The following is a 22,186-nucleotide window of genomic DNA, read 5'->3' as shown; positions in this document are numbered from 1 at the left end:
TAGAGGTCATTAGAGGTCATTAGATGGTCAAACACTGGATTTGTTGCTACTACTGCATTCCCTGGGTTCCTAGCTTTCGTTTGATATGCATAAAGCCATAGTTAAAACATTTTCATTTTTGGAGGTCATTTAGGTCATTTGAGGTCGTAAGAGGTCATTAGAAGGTCATACACTGGATTTGTTGCTACTAGTGTATTCCCTGGGTTTTTAGCTTTCGTTTGATATGCATAAAGCCATGGTTGAAACATATTCTATTTGTGGAGATCATTAGAGGTCATTAGAGGTCACTAAAATTCAATTTGATTATATTTTAGGAATTTCGATCACTAATTAGGCGTTCAGCCAAAAAATTGGAAGATTTGAACCAAAAATGAAGGCAGGGCCCCCCCCCTACATAAAAAAACATGAAATAAGTGGGATTAAAGTTAATTCTAAATTATACACACAAAAACAAAATTGTTGAAAAGGAAGAAACATAAAATCGACTGAAAAACGAAAAAGTAAAGACAACGATTCAAGAGAATTGCAAAAGAAAATTAACAGAAAATATGATGATAAAAAGAAAAGTGTTAAAAAAGAGAAATAATAAGAGAATTAAAGGCTCAAATGAACTGCATTCTCAGCTCAACCAACATGTCTACTATAGTCAGGTTTCAAGTAACTTTCATTTTTAACTATTTTTGAAGAATGACTATGTTCTTATCATACTTAATAGACGACATGTTTAGAAATGGGGCCCTTGTCCATTATCTGATCTGGAGCTATAAATGTAAATGGCCCCAAAATCAAAATTGTCCAGACACTCTCTTTAAAGGGAATGATTTATTACCTAAATACTGTCCAAGCAAACAATCAATGAAGAGCTGATGAGGGGATGAAAGAATAGAATCAAAGACCCGTAAAGCATCTATTTTAAGCTCTCCCGGCTCCGACCAAAACTCCAATATCTTAACAAAAATTGATGCTTTATTGATAAAATCGTTCTTCAGTCCTCCTTCAAAAATAATTCAACCCCCCACCACCCGCAACTTTAGGGTAAAAAGTTTGAATATAAAAAAAATGCCAATTAAAATAAACATTTTTTTACATGCTTAGTTACCTGATTAAAAATAGAAGACTCAAACTCAGATTCCGCTGAAAAACATTTTTATTTTTACAAATTTTCATTAAAAAAAAAAAAAAATTTAAAAAATGTTCAAAAAACGTTGTAAAGGTTTAACAGATTAGGCAAATGCTTTAGTAAGGGCTGACATCAATACATGCAAGCAAATATAAATCTCTTAAAAAAAAAGGAACTAAAACTGCGGATTCGAAATTAGATCATAATTTTGTACTGTTTATTTCATTTTAAACTAGCTTGGGAACCCAGCTTTGCCTGGAAACTAAATTTTCTCTGTCATGAGTTATGATCGCACATACAAAAAATAACATAAAAAAACAGACAGACAACACAGAAATTACTGATAAAAAGATGCATCAATATTCAACATGCTAATAATATTCCCCTCTTACCAAAGATGTTTCTAGTAAGATGATCTCGTAACAAACTTGACTTCAGGTGTGACCAAGTCACGCAGATATACGCAATACAACGCAATTCCTACAAATCGCACATTAATTGATTTGGACATGACGAAAATTAAATCTTTATCACCTTATCTTTGGTTTCTTCTGCCAGAATTCCTCTGAAAATAAGTTGCATTAGAAATATCAATAAAAATATAGATATTGAATCAATATTGCCAAGAACTGTCCGTATACATGAAGTATTAATAAAGCCATAAATATTGACTCCATATTAACTCAGTAGACTGCATATAAATTATAAATATATTCTAAAGAACAAATCTAGGTGTTTTGACTTGAAACCTGATAGGTCATTTTCAACAACATGTGGGACTACCTGTATACAGTCTAAATGAAACTAGGACTAACCTGGATACAGTTTAAATAAGACTAAGGACTACCTATTTACAGTATAAATAAAACTAAGGACTTACCTGTATACAGTATAAAATGAAACTAAGGACTACCTTTATACAGTATAAATGAATCTAAGGACTACCTTATACAGTATAAATAAATCTAAGGACTACCTGTATACAGTATAAATGAAACTTAGGACTACCTGTATACAGTATAAATGAAAATAAGGACTACCTATGTACAGTATAAATGAAACTAAGGAAAGGACTACCTGTAGTGTATACAGTATAAATGAAACTAAGGAAAGGACTGCCTGTATACAGTATAAATGAAACTAAGGACTACCTATATACAGTTTAAATGAAACTGAGGGAAAGTCTATCTGTTTACAGTATAAATTAAACTAAGGACTACCTATAAACAGTATAAATGAAAATAAGGAAAGGACTACCTGTATTCAGTATAAATGAAACTAAGGACTACCTATATACAGTATAAATGAAACTAAGGAAAGGACTACCTGTATACGGTATAAATGAAACTAAGGACTACCAATATACAGTATAAATGACACTAAGGAAAGGACTACCTGTATACAGTATAAATGAAACTAAGGACTACCTATATACAGTATAAATGAAACTAAGGAAAGGACTACCTGTATACAGTATAAATGAAACTAAGGAAAGGACTACCTGTATACAGTATAAATGAAACTAAGGAAAGGACCACCTGTATACAGTATAAATGAAACTAAGGACTACCTATATACAGTATAAATGACACTAAGGAAAGGACTACCTGTATAAATGAATAAGCAATCTCCCTATTTCCCCCGCTATAGATTCAGCAATCAGTTTATGTGAACTGACGACTAGTGCATACAGCAATTCAAAACATAATTTCTTTGTGATACTTGATAGAATCTGATTGACGAGCAGACCACTGTAGTCTGAGGGGGGGGGGACAAGCCGTACCCGCATAGCCTCCATCCCGCAATTTCCTCACAAACATAGACTTGCAGTAACGCACTCACCCGTAGCGCTTCCTTAACCGCACCCATATATCTATCGGCAAAATGGCTTTACTTTTGAATGCTCTTTAAAGAGGAATCCAGCGTTAATGTAAGATTTTAAAGACGTAATTGCATCTATTATAACATAAGCATATTAATCATATTTTTTTTTTGGCAATATAAATAACGTTCTCGCTCACTGGGACAAAAGCTGTGATTTATTGTGATTTCCTCCCACAATGTAATATTTTGTACGTGTCTCTAATAATGTTTTCTAAGGTGAGAAGAAATTCAATTTTTACAAAAAAACACGCAGTTTTGCATGCGATTCAGTTTTAAATTATCTAAAATCAGATAGATGGATTCATACATAGATATATTTAAATAATTTCTAGTAAAATTCAAATTTCTCTCTTCCTTCAAAACATTTTTAGAGAAGAAAAACATCTGCCGACATGTACAATATATTGTTTTGGGAGAAAATCGTAAGACATTTTACCGGATGATATATGGGTGCCGCAAGTCTATGTTTGTTATAATTGCGGGATGGAGGCTATATGGGTGCGGCTTGCTTCCCCCCCCCTTTGAAAAATTGAGTTAAAGGGGCTGTGAGCGTAATTTCACCTGACCCAAAATGCAAAGATGACAATGCCCGATTCACAAAGGTAGCCTTGAAACCTATATCTGATAAAAAAATTGGAAAAAATTGTAATTTTTATAGTTAAAAAAGTATTTAAATTTAATAATTCCTAAGTGTTTTCATGTTTTCAGTAAAAAAAGGTTTAAGGGTACCGTTGTTAATTGGTGTATATTTACCCCATTCAGCACGTTTTACATTGAATCCATAACCAAATGGAATTCTACGGGAAAATAAATTACTTCTCATATTAGGAATACTTTTTTGCCCTGAGAAATAGTCTATCCCACACCTTCCACTTAGTTCTATCGTTGAATTTTTTGTTCGACATTTTTTTCTTTCAAATCCCATTTGATTTCCCCCCCCCCCACAAATCCTTAGAGATAATTCATCTGTCAAAGAAGAAATATATTTGTATCTAGATTTAAAATTGATAAATAAAAGAACTGATTGATTGATTGTGTATGCCTAAATTGTTTACAAAATCTAGGAAACTTAAAAATGAGATTAACTCTGACCGTCCCGGAAACCATTCCTCCTCAAACTCTAAAATAATTAGAAGATGGAAATATCACCTCTCTTAAACTTTTCATAGATATAAAGATAAGGTAGAGTAGGAACTGGATGCACAAATGAATCTTTTAGGTTTGACGAACACTAAACTGGAACCATCATCTTAAGACGATAAAAAACAAAGCCAATAGTGCAATTTTTGCATTGTCAAGAGTAAAAAATATTGTTCCTAGCAATATTAAACTAACCATTTACAACTCTTTATTTCGATCATATATAGTTATTCTATTTATTTTGCATAAGACAAGATCAAATGGCACCCTGATCTCTAATGTTAATCCTCAAATCTACAGTAATCAGCAAGAGCTCAGTAGCTATAACGGGCGGATAACAACCGTCTCCAGGATATTTTGTCATCTAGAAATAATTGAAAGTTTTTTTTTTGATTTGAACCCCTGAACCCACCGGGGCCCTCCTCCCACTCTAAACCCGTCCCCCCTTTCCCTGGTCTCTGCTAAACTGACAACAGACCAAAGAACAGGTTTCAGTTTAACTTCTGTATATCGTACATATTAAGGATTTTAGGACCCCCGCCCTTACCCCCGCTCTCACAAAATTATATATTGCTCGGCCCAGAAATTATCTAAGCTTATTCTTTTAACCATAAATTTAAAATATATAATTTAAAGTATATTTACGGCCGTGAGGGACTTTTTATCATAAAATCGTAATTTTTTTACTTTTAAACCAATTCTCTTGTCTAAAAAACTTTTGTCTTGGATGTAATCGTTCTTTACTAAGAACGGAACCGCCGGGGGGGGATGGAAACCTTCTTGACTAAGAACAGAACAAGATGGATAGAACTGTTCTTCAACTAAGAACGCCAAGAACGGAACGGGTTGACGGTTCTTCTACTCAGAACGGAACGGAACGGGACAGAACGGAACAATTGAAAAAAAGGAACGAAAACGGAACGATCTAGCTGAAGGTCCTCGTTCTAGAACGGAACGATTTCAAAAAAGTTGGAAGGTGCCCAGCCCTATTCTTGGTGAGTTAGAAATCAATGAAATAAACAAATATTTTTTTTTGTATTTTAGTATGATGAAAAAATCCATATTACTTTATGTAAAAAAATTAAAATAAGAAGCAAAAAACTTTGTCTTGTAATAAAACAAAACTTCAACAATATTTCTCGACACTAAGCCCAAGATGGATCTGACAAAAAAATTGAAGCCAACGAGACTTACAACTTTATAACAGTTATTTAAATTCTTTTTCTAAGTTTGAGAAAATCTTGAAAGAGAAATGTTTAAATGAAATTGATAAACATTTTTTCCCCTTATAATAATCTTAAATCAATTTAACTTGTAACGACGAGTTAATCTGAAAAATAAACCTTTTTTAATGTCTACCTGGAGAGTAGAGTTTATGAGCCTGTATCCAGTTGACCTCCAGCTCCTCTATTCGACCAGCCTCTACTCCGACAGGAATACTCTAAATTTAAATGTCAAAAAAGTGATGATTTTTTTTATTGATTGAAATTAAAAAGTTAAATAATTTAATATCAACTGTATGCTGTAACTTTCTAAAACCTAGCTGAGCTGACCCACTGATCTCTACCTGGAGTAATGAGCTGGTCCCCTCATATCTACCTGGAATAATAAGCTGAACCCATTATCTATACCTGGAATATTGAGCTGACCGTCTAATCTCATCTAATCTCTACCAGGAATATTGAGCTGACCCTCTAATCTAGTCTAATCTAATCTCTACCTCGAATAATAAGCTGACCCCCTGATCTATATATGGAATAATGAGCTGACCAACCTGATCTATACCAGGAAAAATGAGCTAACCCCCTGATCTATACCTGGAATAATGAGCTGAACCCTTATCTCTACCTGGAATATTGAGCAAACCCCCTAATCTCTACCTGGAACAATGAGCTGACCCTGCTGTTAATACTATTCACCAGATTTTCTAACAGGGCATTAGCTGATTCATCACACTCCAATCCTTAAATCAGAAGATTTAAAATTCAAGGGGGTCAGATGGTAAACTGAATCTATTCTGAAATTAACCATAAAGAAGTCAATTAAAAAAATTCTATTAAACAAGTATTTCTCCTACCACAATCCACATACAAAAAAGGGGGAGAAATAAATGCTTTATAAGGGTTGAAAAGAACTTATTCTAAATACCTGAGATATTGATAAGATTCTGCATGGCCCGACATGAGATAAAATAATCAGGACTATCCAGGTAGTTGAGTAGAGCAGTAGCAAGGTAGTGTTTGCTTCGAACTTCCCCCAAAGCTGTAAACAACAAGAAATAACATATTTTACGGTCAGCAAGATCATTGTCTTAGATTAGAAAAAAGTACATCAGAGTTAATTAAATAAAGTATGTTGAGTTTATGTAAAAAATTAATTGACTATTTTTCAAAGCACAATTTCACCTTTTAGAATGAGGTAAATTGATTTTCTCTTGGGGAAATCATCATTACTTTCTTATTCTATTTGCCTCTCTGATCAAAAGTCAAAAGAGGGTCAACTTATACACCCCCCCCCCCCCCAACAAAAAGCCCTTGCAATTATATAATCTGGTTCGTGCTTTACCTTTTATCACATTTAAAGCAAGACAATCAACTTGCTTCAGGTTAATCATGGAGCTGCTTCGACTGCATTTCAGATAGATTTGATCATACTGTGAGATTCAGAAAACTGTGGAACAATTTGACGATATTAAAGAAATGAAAAGGGATGACAAAACTTGCATCTTAGATGTAAAATTTTTAATCCCCCCCCCCCCCTCCCAGGGTATTAGAGGACTATTCTGTCCCTAGATCTACTGCTGCCAAGCTTGGAACCATCCTTTTCATCCTCAGGCAGGAAAACCTAGTACAAATTATAAAAGAACAGTAAATTTTCCAGTTTGAGAGAATTTTTAACACGCATTTTTACTCAATCTTAGTTTTAAAAAGTTTCTTATTTGTTCCCAGGCAAATAAGTAACATTTTATACCAACAAAGATTTCCCTTTTAATTTCACGGATTTTATAAAAAAAAATCGCACAATTTTCTTAAACTGAATAAATTCATCCAACTGACTTGTGTAATCATTTGAGACATTATGTTTTTTTATTTTCACTTTTTTTTAATTCAAGATTTTTAATTACACACTAAACTACACTACACACAACAAAAAAGTAAAAATCCCGACCAAAAAACATATTGTCCCGCATGACAAGACAGTTACTTAAATACAAATTTTACATTTTGATTAATTAGGATATTTTTCAAAATGCAATATGAGCTGAAAAGGGATATGTTCTAAAATTAAATCAATATTTATCAAAACTAATTTCCACATCTTATGAAAAGTTTAAAGTACACATTTCCTTCTTTAATATTTAGTTAATCGATATTCCTTTTAAAAAAATTTTTGAGTTGAAAGATACATTCGCTTAAAGATATTTAACAAAGATACCTTAAAATTTAATGAAATAAAAACGACATATCTTTTAGAACTTAAACATTACACATGTAATGGTTTCATTGTTACGTTGAAAATCTCTTAAAAGTTATTCTAGTGGTCAGTGGAGTCCTTTTAAGTGTGAAGTGTAGAAAAAACATTAAATGTTCAAAAAAGAACCAAAAACATTATGCCCAACTCTACCTGGACAAGATGAGGAGATTTCTGAATTTTATCACAGATAAGAGTCAGGAAATCAAGTTCCTGAGACTCAGTTGGTGACGCCTGGGAAAAAAATACTAGATAAAATTCATGATACAGTTTGAAGAGACGGACGAGGGGGGGATGGTGCACACTTAAAGCCTTGTCAGGCCCTCCTCCATGGCGACCCTAGGAGTGAGGAAATGTAGGATCCTTTACATATTATTGCAGATGAGTCAATTTTTAAATGAAGAAGACATAATTGATTATTTAATTGGCTGATATATTAATTGATTGATTGATTAATTGATTATTTAATTGGCTGATATATTAATTGATTGATTGATTAATTGATTATTTACATGGCTGATATATTAATTGATTGATTGATTAATTGATTATTTAATTGGCTGATAAATTAATTAATTGATTAATTAATTGATTATTTAATTGGCTGATATATTAATTGATTGATTGATTAATTGATTATTTAATTGGCTGATATATTAATTGATTGATTGAATTGTTTATTACCTTAGCAAGAGAGCAGAGAAGAGTCAGCCTGCAGAGAGGAAGATGACATGCTGTCTCATATAGTAACGGATATTTAACCTGTGTACAAATTTAAATAATAAGCTACCACGGATTTGCCAAAAGTTCATAGAAGTTAACAAAAACATTATATTTTCAGCCGCTTCCCAACATTATTTAGCAGTCATTAAAGCATGATAAAGATGGAAATAAACCATCTTTTCACAAATATTCAAATTCAAAATGTCTGTTCAGATATAGATTAATGTCTAAATTATGATTTACCTGTTCTAGAAGAAAGATAAAAAGTTTGAAGATGATTGGTCTGATTCCAGGGGGAGTATCCGCCTAAACAAATATACTTCTTTCACCATATTTATATACAGGGTGCGTGCAGTATTCGTAGACCAAATTGAAATCTCTCTAAAACTTAAAATAAAAATTTTCTTGATAAAGTTTTTTTTAGAGATGCTTTTGTGGGACCTCAAATGACCCCAGGAAAGGTTTCTGGATGATCAAAATTTCAAAAATTAGCGTCCAACAAAATTCGACTCTCATTAAATTTAGATTTTTTAAAATATTGTTTTATTGTTTCACTGAATGTATACATTACAAAGAGAAAATCTTCACAATTGTCCGTTTGTATCCAATAAACGTCAAAATGCTGAAAGATTAAAGGGAGTGACCGGGTATGTAAGGTAGTTGAATTGAGTATGCAGTGTTGTGGAAAACTTCTTTCGGATTCATTTGAGACACATAAAACCTTTTAAAGATCTGCAAATTCAACGTTCAAAACTCCTACTTTGGGGGTGGATACGTTTTCAGAATTATTTTTTTTTAATTATTAAATAACGACAACGAAAAATAAACTAAATATTATACAGTAATCTAATTAGATGGTTATGAACATATTTCTCAAAAGAAATTTGTCAATAAATCAATGCTAAAATCGATTATTTCGTTTTCTTCATTAAATTGAATTTCTTATTTTATTTGAATTTATTCGCAGATTTCTTTAAATTCTTCAAATGTCGTCTTTTCAATAATAATTCTAGAAAATCTGCTAAAATCTTTGTGAATAATGAGAAAATAGAAACTAATAATTGAACAAGATTACCCATTTTCGATGATAAGATTAATTTTTATTTTCTCAACATGTTTATTGTAGAACTTTTTCATTTTATGTCGTCGTTATTTAATAATTAAAAAAAAACTAATTCTGAAAACGTATTCACCCGGCCCCCAAAGTTGGAGTTTTTTGAACGTCAAATTTGCGCTCAAACTCAGGATTTACAGATCTTTAAAAGGTTTAATATGTCTCAAATGAATCCAAAAGAAGTTTTCCACAACATTGCATACTCAGTTCAACTACCTTACACATACGGTCACTCCCTTTAAGCAAAAGTTGAAATAGAAGGTGAACGCAAAGTTACCTGACAGCCTAGTTTTTGGATATATACTTTGCTAGTCTATTTTTCTGTTTATGTGTATCCAAAAGATTGAAAAATGCCTGGACCGATCACAAGACAAAAATTTTTAAGGCAACTGATATGACCCCAGCTAGGAAAGGTGGAAGATTAAAAATGTGGCCCGAAAAAAATGACAAATTAATTTTGGAAATGCACTAATTTTTGAGATTTGAGAACGATTAATATTGGCGACTTTCATCTTTTTTTTTATGAATATTCTTAGTTTAGATTTATATCAACATACTTGTATATTTTTAATGCTACATTTTCAAGAAAGCAAATAGAAATAAAAGGTTAACACGTCTGACATGGGCAAAAGTAGAAAATAAAACATTTGATCTGGTCATATTGAAAGTCAATAATTAGCTATAGCTAGCCAAACGACTGGACAAAATTGGCTGACCATTTAATAGAGAACCCGTACACTACGTACCCCGGGGGGTTAATTAGACCAAAAATTGTTTTAAATTTTTTGAAATTCCACGGGAAACTCCGGTTTCCCAAGCTAGACACGAAAAAGAATTGAATTTCCGGACCTGTCCAAGCGTGACCAGAATATTTAGAATGTCCTGACCAAGGAAGAACTCCAAACATGGTCCAAGCTCTCCAGTATCGACATTCTCCTTTATTAAAATTGTTTATGAGCATGTATTGTTAGTATAAAAGTCAAATAATCATTTTGCATTTGAAGACAGTAAAATGTTTTTTTTTTCCAAAACTGCTACTGAAGTGATAAATTGCATTTATGGTTGATTGTAAATCACAAATGTTTTATTAGGGATGTGTATCATTACTTTTGCTAAAATATGAGATTTATAAGAGGAATAAAGAAAAAAAGGAAAAGGGGAAAAAAGGGGGAAGAGGGAAATTATTTTTTATCTGCTGGTCTTGGCTCACTTCGAAAACTAAGCACACCCTTTTATAATAAAAATAAAATACGATATTTACCCCTCCCCCAAAAGGGAAAGGGAAAGGGGGAAGAGGACCGAGGACATGGTTATTGAACTTTAAGGGCTTCAAAACGCTCCACTTTCTCGAAAATTATTGGAAAAAAGGGGGAGAGGGGGGGGGGACTTATGAGTCTCTTGAATCAATATACAACCCGTTTTTAATTCAAGTGACAACATTGTTTAGGAGATTATTCAAATATTTTACATTATTAAACTGTTATTCCTGATCTTTTATCAGAAAGAATTTTCTTTTAAAAATGTTACCAGTTCTGTAACAAGAATTGCCAGAATTTTGTTTAAATGATGAATAAGCCGAGTTGCCTCAATGGGTTCAGCCTGAACAACATTATTTAAATATTTAAACATTTATTTCTATAAAAGAAAGGATAAGTATAAGTCAATAGCTTTAAACGAGAACAAAGTCATCGATTGTAAAAAAAAAGTTTTTATATACTTGTTTACAGGTCAATTATGCTTGTTTTTGGTCAATTATTCTAGTTAAAATGTCAATTATTCTCGTTAATCGAGCAATTATTTTTGTTCATAGGTCAATTATTCTTACTAATAAGTCAACTATTCTAGTTCATAGGTCAATTATTCTTGTTCATATGTCAAATATTCTTGTTCATAGGTCAACTATTCTTATTCCTAGGTCAACTATTCTTGTACAAAGGTCAATTTTTCTTGTTAATATGTCAATAATTCTTGTTCGTTGTTAATTATTTTAGTTAATAGGTAAATTACTCTTGTATATAGGTCAATTATTCTGGATCAAATGTCAATTATTCCTGTTCGTTCATAGGTCAATTATTGTTATTCATATACCGATTATACTTGTTTATTCCGGTCAATAATTCCTGTTCATAAGTGAATATTTGTCTTCGTAGGTCAATTTTTCTTGTTCATTGGTAAATTTTTCTTGTTCATAGGTCAAATTTTCTTGTTCATGTATTCGGTAATTTATATTTGTTCACAGGTCAATCATTCAAGTTCATATTAATTATCCTTGTTCAAAGGTTAATTTTTCTTGTTCTTACGGTAGTAAGAGATTTTATTAATAAATTGAAGATGACTTTAGATTTCAATTTGTTTATATTAAACTGTTAAACAGTATGGATACTCAAAAACATGGAAACAAAGATAAGCTGTCAATTAAAAAAGGTTCTTTTTACTTACTTGCAAACTTGTAATTTGAAAAAAGCTTATTATATTAAAACTTACATAAAAAAGTCGTCTTCATTGTATTGATATATTGCCTACCACCGTAGGTCATTTATTCTACTTCATAGGAATATAGTTCTTGTTCATTGGTCAGTTATTCTTGTTCGTAGATTTGATTTTCTTGTTCATTGGCCAATTAATTGTTAAAATTTGGTCAATTATTATTGATCATTGAACGCATGGCACATAGCCAATGGTTCTTTTGATTTATTCTTAAGAATTATTAGTTACATAAAAAAGATAATATTATATTTACCTTTAAAGTAAGAACTGATTTGGTGCTGTAGTAATCAAGAAACCTGGAAAAATACAAATTCTTATATTTTGTATTTTAGGAAAATAAATTTCTTTTTTAAAGATAAAAAATACATTAAAGAGAATAGCTGCTTGGATTTTAAATACATGGTATCCCACATCAATCTAGACCGCGTCAACGGGTCTTATTTGCGATTTGGGGGACAAATCAGAAAATTTAAAGAGAATGAATCATTTAGAAAATTTAAAAAGGCTATTAAAATGATTTTTTTGCAGAAAATGCTCGATTGTTTTAGTATTATGTGCGTATTTTGGCGTTAAAGATTGGAGATAATATAATACGATATGGGACGCTCTGTATAATAAACTTTGAAACTTGCTAAATAACCAGACATTTTTTAGTTTATTAATGTACAATTAAAATTTCTAAAATATTCAATTGGTTTCAAAATTTACATAATTTTCATAACGAAAAGAGAGGGGAAGGGGCACCGATGGGGGAAAGTAAATCATTGATAGTAAACTCACCTAGTCCAATGATCTTGAAGATCATGCAAAGGTAGAATATCAGGAGCCACCAGCCGACCTAATCATTAAACATTAAGGTCAAATTAACCTGGGAAAATGCCCTTGCTTCAAAGCAAAAAATGGTCATTGAGACAAAGCCACTTGTGAACTTGAAATACTACTCTAAGGACATTGGCACCTGCCCGTGGAACTAAGCCACTTATATTCTTGCCAAAGGACAAAGACAAAGTTATATGATAAAATTAAGAACAAAAATAATTTATTATTTTAGCATATTTACCTAATGCTCCCAACATTGTTTTTTTCCAATTTATAACCAATGTTACATCATTGATCTGAAAGATATAGAACTTCATCAAATGTTAAAAAAACTAGAACAAAAAAAAATAACTTGTATTTAATTTGATATTGAACAGTTACTTAAAAAGGCAAGGCATGTAAGTTTTTGTACGTTTTCAGATATTGTCATGAAAAGAACAGTTAAGTGGTCGCCTAAACTTTTGATAAGATTTCTTTTCTTCAGCTAAAATATCCTTGATTTCGTAAGTGCACCGTTAGCAAGTGATGGCAAATTTCTAAAGGAAATATTGGGACCCCCCCNATTGAAATGAGATTAGTTGGGTTCGTATAACAATATGTATTTTCTATAATTTATTGAAATGAGATTAGTTGGGTTCGTATAACAATATGTATTTTCTATAATTTATTGAAATGAGATTAGTTGGCCGTTTGATAATTAACTTAACATGAAATTTCAGCAACTTAAAAAAATATGTTGAAAGTATGGTCGAATGGTTTGTCAATATTATTAGCGCAAACCCCGCAAGTTATATTTTGATATTGGAAAAGGGTCTGATCAACCGGACTAAGTTTGATCAGCAGGAAATTCATTGTGCTCGTTAAATATTTTCAGACATCATTCTATTCAAACCAGGGTTTAATATTACGTCATAAATACAGAAATTTTATGTATGACATACATTACTAACATTATAGTTCCGTTCAATATTATTATTGAAAAGTTTTAATGATTTAGTGATTATCTTGTCTCAGTCTAAAATCGAAGACGAAACAAAATGTAAGGCTACGGGGCCTCGCGCATGAAAGCACGCAACGGAAAGCAGGCAACGAAGTTGCAAAACACGATTAAAATGAATATTCGCTTTGTTTGTGTCAAACGTCAACAGAAAATATTTACGTTTGTTTAAAATCCATGTTTAGCCGGTTGTTGTTTAGTACAAGACTAAAAATTATTTGTTTTATTCTGTTGTTTTAGACGTGCAGTGTTATGAAAACGGCTCGAAACGCCTTAATACAGAAGAATGGGATTCAAAAAACTAATTCAATGTGTCGTCTTCTATCAACTTAAAATTTAAAAGACATATTCCAACTATATTCACAGGCATGTCCCCAGCGCTCGGCCCTCGAGTGTTGGACGGCTCCTCACCCCTATCAGTTTTGTATCAATTTATTTTTCAACAAATTTATTATTTATATTTTTACTATTCAGGGTCAGGTTAGGTTAAGACATTTTCTTGGCCGAGCGCTGCGGCCACGGTTTAGGTTAAGCTATGACACTTACTTTTATTTAGGGTTAGGTAATGGTTACTTATTTCAGAAAGAAATCAAGTTTGGTTAGCTTTTTTTCAGGTCCTGACTAAATAAGGAGAATAGTCCCGGTAAGATGGATGAATGGCGAGCTACGATCCAAGCAATGCAGTCGGAGGGGTTTAAAGAACCGGAACCACCAAGCAATAATCGGTGATAATTTCGAATGTTATTTTACTTTTATTTCAGTATTGACTTTTGAGATGAATACTTTTTAATCAGGGTTAAAATCATTTCCATCTAATTTTCTATAAACTTGTCTTAATCTTATTTCTCAACTGTAGCATATTATATATATAATTTGCTATAATATCACAGAACATACGGTCAGAAGGCGGGTCTTAACATACCTTGTCTAACATAAATGGTTAAGTCACAATTCATATAACTATTACCTCTTGGGTGCTACGTAACACTTTTTCCCGGTTCTTGGAAATTCTGAGAATTAGGAAGTAAGATAGTTTCATAATGTCTTTCTTCGAACCCCCCTCCCTCCCCCCACCCATTCTATCAATTTTTTAGATGTATCTATTGTGGAATTCATTGGTTGTCGTGTGGGTGCATCGCCCGGCCCCTTAATTGCAGCGCTCGGTTTCCTAGCCGCAGTGCTCGACCCAGAAATTGTTTGAACCGTACTTAACCAAAAAATAATACAAAATAAATATTACTTTCTCATGTTCAAAATAATTGAAATCGAGGCCTATATAAAAAAGTGATACTGGATGGGGGGTGGGTGGGGTGTAAATCGTATACTTAAATGAACCCATTTCTATAGCGCCGAGTTTAAACACTGAATTTTCATGATGAAATTCTGATGTCATGATGAAACAAATGATCAGTTAAAGAATGCCCTTTTCAGAAGTAGCAGAGGTAGAGGTGGAGGAAGAGGAGGGTCTAGGGCAGGAATCTGGAACCAAAGAGGGGACAATGCAAGCCGAAATCAACAACAAAATGTCAACAAGAATCAGGGTAACCAAAACCGGAGAAATGAAGGAGGTCGTAATCCAGATATGGGAGGTCAACATCAAAATGTCAACAAGAATCAGGGTAACCAAAACCTGAGAGATGAGGGAGGTCGAAATCCAGATATGGAAGGTCATGGTAGTCAACCCCAGGACCGCACAAGGTACAAATAAAAAATTAAACATTTTGCAATGCATATAATTTGGAATAACTTGGTGCCTAAAAATGTGAAGAAACCCTGTCCCCTCTCTCCCTAGTTCTACTTTATTATACACTAGCTTGAGAACCCAGCGTTTCCCAGGGTGCTCATTGTACTTATACCGTTTAACCGCGCTTGATAGTTAATTTCGATTTCAGCTATTTTTCCTAAAGTAAGTTCCACTCAATTTAGAATCTCAATCCAATCTGAGAACATTCCCGTGGGTCTCCCGAGTTCGCTAATCAAATTTCAAGGCAAAAAGGTCAAAATGTTGCTGAGTTATGATCGGAATACTAACAACTTGATATATGTATTGTATAGAATATTTTTTTAGGATTAGCCAACATGCGGGCATGAGCCAAGTAGATTTCTATCAGAGTTTAAAGAAGAATACAATTCCATCCCGGAACAATGATATTGATCCAGAAGGATACTATGATGAATACGCAAACCAAAATATTGACGCAGTTATGAATGATATCAACTCAATGCGTAAACTCCAACAAACTGGAATGTTGGGACAAGGAATGGATATGATGAACCAAGGTCCTGTCTCAATGAACATGAATGATAGCTCGTTGGGAATGGCTCCAGGGATGATGAATAGTCAAGGACGAATGGGAATGATGAATAGGATGAATGACGGTTCAGGAATGATGAATAGGATGAATGAAGGCCCTGGGATGATGAACATGATGGGTCCGGGGATGATGAATATGAGTTCGGGGATGAACAACATGAATAACATTGGGGTTGGGATGAATTCTAGCCCTATGATGACCAGCGTCTTAAACATGATGAACAGTATACCTGGTATGCAGGAAGGGAAAGTTGACAGCTTTATACTGATAAATCAGGAAATTATGATATTGTCAAGTTTAATTTACTGACAGTTTTAAACTTTCTTCGGTCAACAAAAATAAACGAATTATTTCAAGAATTATTATTGTAATAATTTAACTTTTACTGCTGCTATTCTCACACAGTACATTTAATTGAATGACTAATTAAGGAGACAATTAACGTAATTTGATCTTGTAACCCTCCATGCAAGGATGGCTATGGCAGATTCGCAAAATACCGTAAAACATTGTCTGATTAAATATGAATTAGCTATCAATTTAAGAGTTGTCACGCCACTTCTCCTAGTTGTACCTGTCCTAGGTAGTAGGAGGCCGGGTTGGTTCAGATGAAATCTCACCAGTAAGGGTCGGATACAACTGTAGGCGGTCTGGATTGCCCAAAATGTGGCTTCTTGCAGATCTTATCCTCATGGAATATTCGTACCACAATATTAGACATTTGTAAACATAAAGAACGACAATATCTTTCAAATTATTGATCAGATAAAGGCTTAAAGGGTACTGTTGTCAATCGGCATTGTCATCTTAGCATGGAGGGTCTTTTGTAATTACGCGTAATGTCTCTTTACAAATTTTCATTTTTACATCCTAAGATTTTTTCAAACTCTCACCATAAGTCAAGTTTTGTACTTAAAATATTCCCCAAGAATCATAAAAATACTCCAATATATTATAACTTTTGATAAAGGTTGGACAATTTGGCACTTTTTTGATAAACATGTTCAGATCCTTTCAGCACGTGTCTTAAAAGTTTCTTTAATAAAAAGCAAAACAAGAATGTTAAAAAGTGTCTCAGTTTTAATTTATGAAGTGCATAACGTTTTTGTAAATAATAAATTACAAATGTAAACAAAAAAAATTTCCCCCCAAAATATGTCGTTATGGGTACCAAAAATGTTTCTTTGTAAGTTTATTGGAACAATTTTTGCTGCGTGTTGGTTATTTTTGAAGAAGAAAAAAAATTCATATTGTCTCAGGAACAGTTTTAATAGGGTATTTGTTGTGGAAACCTTGTGCCAAAGGGGGTGGGGGATATCTGCAAAATGTTATTATCATAATCGCCTATTAGGCTAGAGAATTGATCAGCGACGTGAAGGGTATGATCGAACTTGATGACAGAAATTCAAACGATCCCGAAACTCGAGAAGTCCTGAAACTCATCTCATTTAAAGAAAGGGAACTGAACCAGAGAGAGGAACGTCTGCATCGAGAAAATTTCGTTGACGAATCCTCCCTCTTCAGCCGAAAATCCGAACTTGAGTTCGGAACGCGAATTGAAACAAAGAAAAGGCCGACTCTGCTAGGCGGCCCCCCTTTCCCAACCGTGGACGCAATAGAACAGTTTGAACTAAATAATACATTTAACACACCGGAATTTGTCCGTGACACCACGATGTCGGATTTAAGGGGATCGCACAATGAACCAAGTGTATTTGCCTGGGATAACAGCATGGACAGAATGAGTGGAGGAAGAAATGAACTAGATTACGGAGTAGCGGGAGGGAGCAGAGGTGCTAGCAGGGACAGAGATCGTAAAGGAGAAGGGAGATTAAAAGGGAGATTACCGGATTTGAAAACTGAATTGAAAACGGATTTGAAAAGGGAAATCGAAGGCAGGAGAGGAGGGGGAGGAGGAGGGGGGCGTGGAGGAGGAGGGGGACGTACAAGAGGTGGGGATGTAGGAGGTAATAAGCATGAGATGGATATACGTGAGTTTGATTGGCGAGGGTTAAACCCTGAAGAGTTTGATCATATTCCTCCTCGTTTCCTTTACTGTTACGACTGCAATGTAAAGGTAAGGGAATGATTTTAATGAGTTTAACTAATAAACAATGTCGTAAAACAAGCATTTTATTTGGCCAAGGTTTGATACATTTTCTCAATTGTTCAACGTTTTTAAATCTCGGAAATACCCCGCACTGTCACTGGACGAAGAGAGCGGCTGTTTTTCTCCTTCTTTTCGAAAAATTATTCTTCCCTGTTATTTAATTTTCTTATTTTTCTGTTTGAATAGTTGGATAATGGGCAGTCCTACGTGAACCATATGGGTGGGAAGAAACACATGACAGCGTTGGTCGAGATTCAGGTAAAACTTTCAAACTGAGGTTCCTCATAAAACCTGTATTTTAAAAAAAACATTTTCTTCGCTGCTTCGGCTCTTTGATAAGGNCTTTAAATATTACTTTCTTCACGTCTTGACAAAATCATGATGTCCGGTGAAAAATAAGCAAAAAAATTGGGATTTAAGGAGATAATTCAATCTGTTATCAATCTTTTATTTATCAAAAGAAATATCTATGATTAGACTAAATCTAACGAGCTAAAGAATGAGATGAGGCAGCAGATTGGGAAACACGAGGCATTCAGGTATTCTTAGAAACACAAAAAAAAATATTTTGGTCTCAAGACATAAATATAAAGTTAGTCCAGTCAATTCAGTTCAAAAATGTCAGTGGGAAAATAAACCCGGCAAATTAAGTTTTAAAAAGTAAATTAGATGAAAATATATTCTTAACATTGCAGCCCAAAAGTCACTAGCCCTTGTGCTTTCCTGATAGATACACTACTCTTCAGTTTTCACATTCACATTTAAAATCTGTTGTTATTCATTTTAATATTTTTCTAGAGCAAAGGATGCGTCCTCAAGAGAAGAAAAGAACCGATGCAATCTGTGTGAAACCATGGTTGTCGGACCCCTAGGTAGTAAAATAATCTATGGTTATAATTAATTATTTTTATTTTTCCCAATTAGTCTAAAAGATTATATTCTCCCCTCCTTTTGAACGTTTGAAACTGCCTGGAGTAAGTCTTCTCTGAAGGGCCGCACTGTCCATGATTACGGTACGGTGGGTAGGAGCGCCGACCCCCATTTTATCGAATTGCGGGTTGTTATTAATACCCCATGATGAACAGCTAGGCGTCCCTTAATTTTTCTTAAAATTCACCAACCAGGATGGAAAATCCGCAGAAGTAGTTGTTTTGATATAAATGTAAGAACAAGGAATGATAACATACGTTTTATAATTTTTTTCTTGTAGATATATGTATATATATATATACATATATAAGTATCTATATTATGTTAAGCAACATTTTAACCGTAGCATACTTGTATAAGCAGTCTCAGACCTTAATGTACTCAAATAAATTGTTAGATATTTTTTATTTGAATCTAACAGTCGAAGATTTTTATAATAAGATTAAAATAAAAAAGATAAATGACAAAAATTCTTTATTTTTTATTTCAGCTCATCACCGGAGTAAGCCTCATCACAAAGCATTAAAACTGTTCGTTCATCCTTTCTGCCCCGTATGCACTTTAGAACTTCACAATAGACAAGATTGGGAATTCCATAGGTAACAACTTATTCTAGGAAAAATAACCCTCAGCATCTTTTGGGGGTTTTTTATCATTTATTTTTTTATTATTCTTTTAGCGTTGGGGACAAAAACTATTTTCACCTCCTCAGGGCTTTAATCACATTTAACTTAAATGCGTTGTCTGATGTATAAAATAGATATCATGTTTTTGATCATGAAAACCATTATTTTCACTTGTAGTTTCTCTATTAAGTGACTAGGACATTCCTTGCTTTTGAAATGATAGAGAAATTATCGTAATTAAATAATTTTCAAGCTAGAAAAGCATTACATTATCGACCAGATGAGGGTTCTGGCATGCTTGTTTTAAATGTAAAAATACGACGAAAGTTTCTATAAAATAAGAAAAAACCCCTTTGTTTGCCTAGGTTTAGTTCTCAGCATCTGATGCTGGTAGCCCAGGAGAACAGGAAGGGAAAGATAACTCTGGCCAAGGACGAGGATTTCATGAAGGAGCTCGACAACCTTAAGAAATCAAATAAACAACGGGAATCAGAGAAGAAGGAAGGACGGAGCAAGGACTCGTCGAAAGACAGGAAAAGAGAAAACAGTCGGAGAAGAGATGATAAAAAGAAAGATGAAAATAAAAGTGACGATAAAAAGAGAGATGAGAAGAAAAGTGATGATAAAAAGAAGGTTGAGAGTAAGAAGGATGTGAAGGACGATGATGATGATATTCAAGAGATAACTATTATCAAGAAGGATGATAAACCAACAATTATCAAACAAGATGAGAAAGGATCTTTACCAACTAATTTGGTGAGTTCTGTTTTTCTTCAATTCTACCGAAATCTGCGACTCTACGGTCCCTATAAAAAATCCGGTTTCTATCCTTAATGAAGGTCATTCGATTTATAATGATAAAAAACTCAAGAATGAAGATTTGATCTCTGCTTAAGTCGCTCTTTTCCCCTCTTTTCGAATTCCCCCACTGGATTCCAACCAATGAACGTTCTCTCATTTTATAGTGCGCAACATTTCAAATTTCCCAGGTTTTGATTGGCTGTTGGGATTCTGCATTCACGACTCTGGATTAATCTTAGAAACTTTCCGGACTGAAAAGATTAAAATAATTCTAATATTAACAAAAAGAGGATATCAAGCATTGGTCTCGACATCCACAACTCTTAAGTATTCAGCTCTTATCTATTTATCAGTGGATATTACGATCATTTATCAATATACAGTGATAAAAAGATATCAATGGAATAGGAAAACGACATTATAGGAATAAATAAGTGAATTTAATATTGTTACAAAGCAAATAGGTTTATTAGACGCTTATTAAATCACTACTTTAATGAAATGGGTCTGGTTAAACTGCACAATTTCTGTGTCTCGGGCTCATTGGACTTTTTAAACGTTGTTTTCCTGTTCCAGATTTTTTTTGCCTATCACGGTACATATTAGATACAATTTATTGTTTGTAATTGTATATCCAGATTTTCTGGAAAATTTGAACAAAATAACTAAATGAGTTTTTCATTGGAGAATCCTTGTGGGCGCTGATTTCCTCCGACCCGTCTCCGGATTCTTTTGCAGAGTCTGCAAGAAACTGCTGCTCACTCAGGAGGATTCGGTTGCACACATGAAAACTAAACCTCATTGGGACCTTTGTGTCAAAGCAGACAAAGTTGCGAAGGCCGTCGCGGCAAAGCGGAAAGTGGCGGCAACGGGTACAGATGAACCTGCGGGGAAAGTGGCGAAGAAATCATAGAAATTTATGTTAAGATATTGTGTGCAGTTTAATCAATGTTTTGCAGTTAATAGAACCTAAAAGGGATTGATCACCTACTTGAAAGTACGCACAATTTTCTCACAGATTTGGTGGATTTCATGAACAATTTCTGAACATGGTACTTTTCCCAATGAGATTACAAGGGGTAAAATTTTCAGGAACATCGTTGCGTTGTAGTTACAGTCAATTTCCTTGGGTTCCTAATGAGCTAAAATTAAACCAAATGGTTTTTTTTCAAGAAGGTGACCAGTCTCTTTAAGACAACTTGCACAAGACTTCTATTTGTAAATGTATGTATTGTATATTTGTTGAAAAATCATTGGTCATTTTATGCATAACTATCAGGAGTGTATATTAGTTGTTGGACTCATATTTTTATCCCCCCCCCCCTTTTCTGAACAATATTTTTCCCCAAATCCACAACATAAAAAACCGGTATATTTTTACAGATTTCTGAAGACCGCGGAAACTCTAAAGAAGTTTACTTCGGAGGGGGCAGAGCCACCCTCCCTTTTTCTGAATCATATTTTTTTCCCAAATCTACAACCTAGTATAATAATAATAATGGAGAGTTTTGGTACACTAAGAAGGTCCCCTAGAGTTTTTTTAAGCATGTTTGATACTGTTTTTTTGTGTGTGTTTTTTCCCCTTACCTCTTCCACCTTTTCCCTTCCCCCTTGCCTCCTTTTCATTTCCCTTTTGCCCCTTTTCATTT

At 33.6% G+C, this 22,186-nt stretch overlaps 2 protein-coding genes across 3 annotated transcripts in view; one reads left to right on the top strand and one right to left on the bottom strand.

The window, feature by feature from the left end:
• LOC111711856 (protein FAM160B1) overlaps positions 1–13,065 on the bottom strand; it is a 14,422-nt gene extending 1,357 nt beyond the window's left edge. The window contains exons 1-19 of one of the 2 annotated variants that reach the window (XM_023486318.1): positions 13,000–13,065; positions 12,720–12,777; positions 12,193–12,235; positions 10,980–11,051; positions 10,302–10,388; positions 8,582–8,644; positions 8,300–8,377; positions 7,769–7,849; positions 6,933–6,988; positions 6,710–6,771; positions 6,293–6,406; positions 6,025–6,107; positions 5,504–5,585; positions 4,047–4,124; positions 2,728–2,800; positions 1,655–1,685; positions 1,513–1,600; positions 1,100–1,134; positions 830–947 (exon numbers count right to left, since the gene is read on the bottom strand). In XM_023486318.1, coding sequence (XP_023342086.1) covers positions 830–947; positions 1,100–1,134; positions 1,513–1,600; positions 1,655–1,685; positions 2,728–2,800; positions 4,047–4,124; positions 5,504–5,585; positions 6,025–6,107; positions 6,293–6,406; positions 6,710–6,771; positions 6,933–6,988; positions 7,769–7,849; positions 8,300–8,377; positions 8,582–8,644; positions 10,302–10,388; positions 10,980–11,051; positions 12,193–12,235; positions 12,720–12,777; positions 13,000–13,015 — 1,318 coding nt within the window. In that variant the 5' untranslated portion in view covers positions 13,016–13,065. The remainder of the gene's footprint in view (positions 1–829; positions 948–1,099; positions 1,135–1,512; positions 1,601–1,654; positions 1,686–2,727; positions 2,801–4,046; positions 4,125–5,503; positions 5,586–6,024; positions 6,108–6,292; positions 6,407–6,709; positions 6,772–6,932; positions 6,989–7,768; positions 7,850–8,299; positions 8,378–8,581; positions 8,645–10,301; positions 10,389–10,979; positions 11,052–12,192; positions 12,236–12,719; positions 12,778–12,999) is intronic. The other variant, XM_023486319.1, reaches the window with a different exon arrangement.
• Positions 13,066–14,281: 1,216 nt separating this feature from the next.
• Positions 14,282–20,585, top strand: LOC111711850 (uncharacterized). Its single transcript, XM_023486312.1, has 9 exons — positions 14,282–14,480; positions 15,187–15,453; positions 15,824–16,346; positions 17,422–18,147; positions 18,367–18,438; positions 18,658–18,719; positions 18,979–19,052; positions 19,601–19,709; positions 20,102–20,585. The coding sequence occupies exons 1-9, from the start codon at positions 14,404–14,406 to the stop codon at positions 20,568–20,570; spliced, it is 2,379 nt and encodes a 792-aa protein (XP_023342080.1). The 5' UTR covers positions 14,282–14,403; the 3' UTR covers positions 20,571–20,585.
• Positions 20,586–22,186: the final 1,601 nt, after the last annotated feature.

This window comes from Eurytemora carolleeae, unplaced genomic scaffold (genome assembly GCF_000591075.1).
Source record: "Eurytemora carolleeae unplaced genomic scaffold, Eaff_2.0 scaffold1193, whole genome shotgun sequence".
NCBI classification, from domain to species: Eukaryota; Metazoa; Arthropoda; class Copepoda; order Calanoida; family Temoridae; genus Eurytemora; species Eurytemora carolleeae.
Note: the sequence above shows the minus strand (reverse complement) of the source record. Positions and strands in the feature narration are given on the sequence as shown.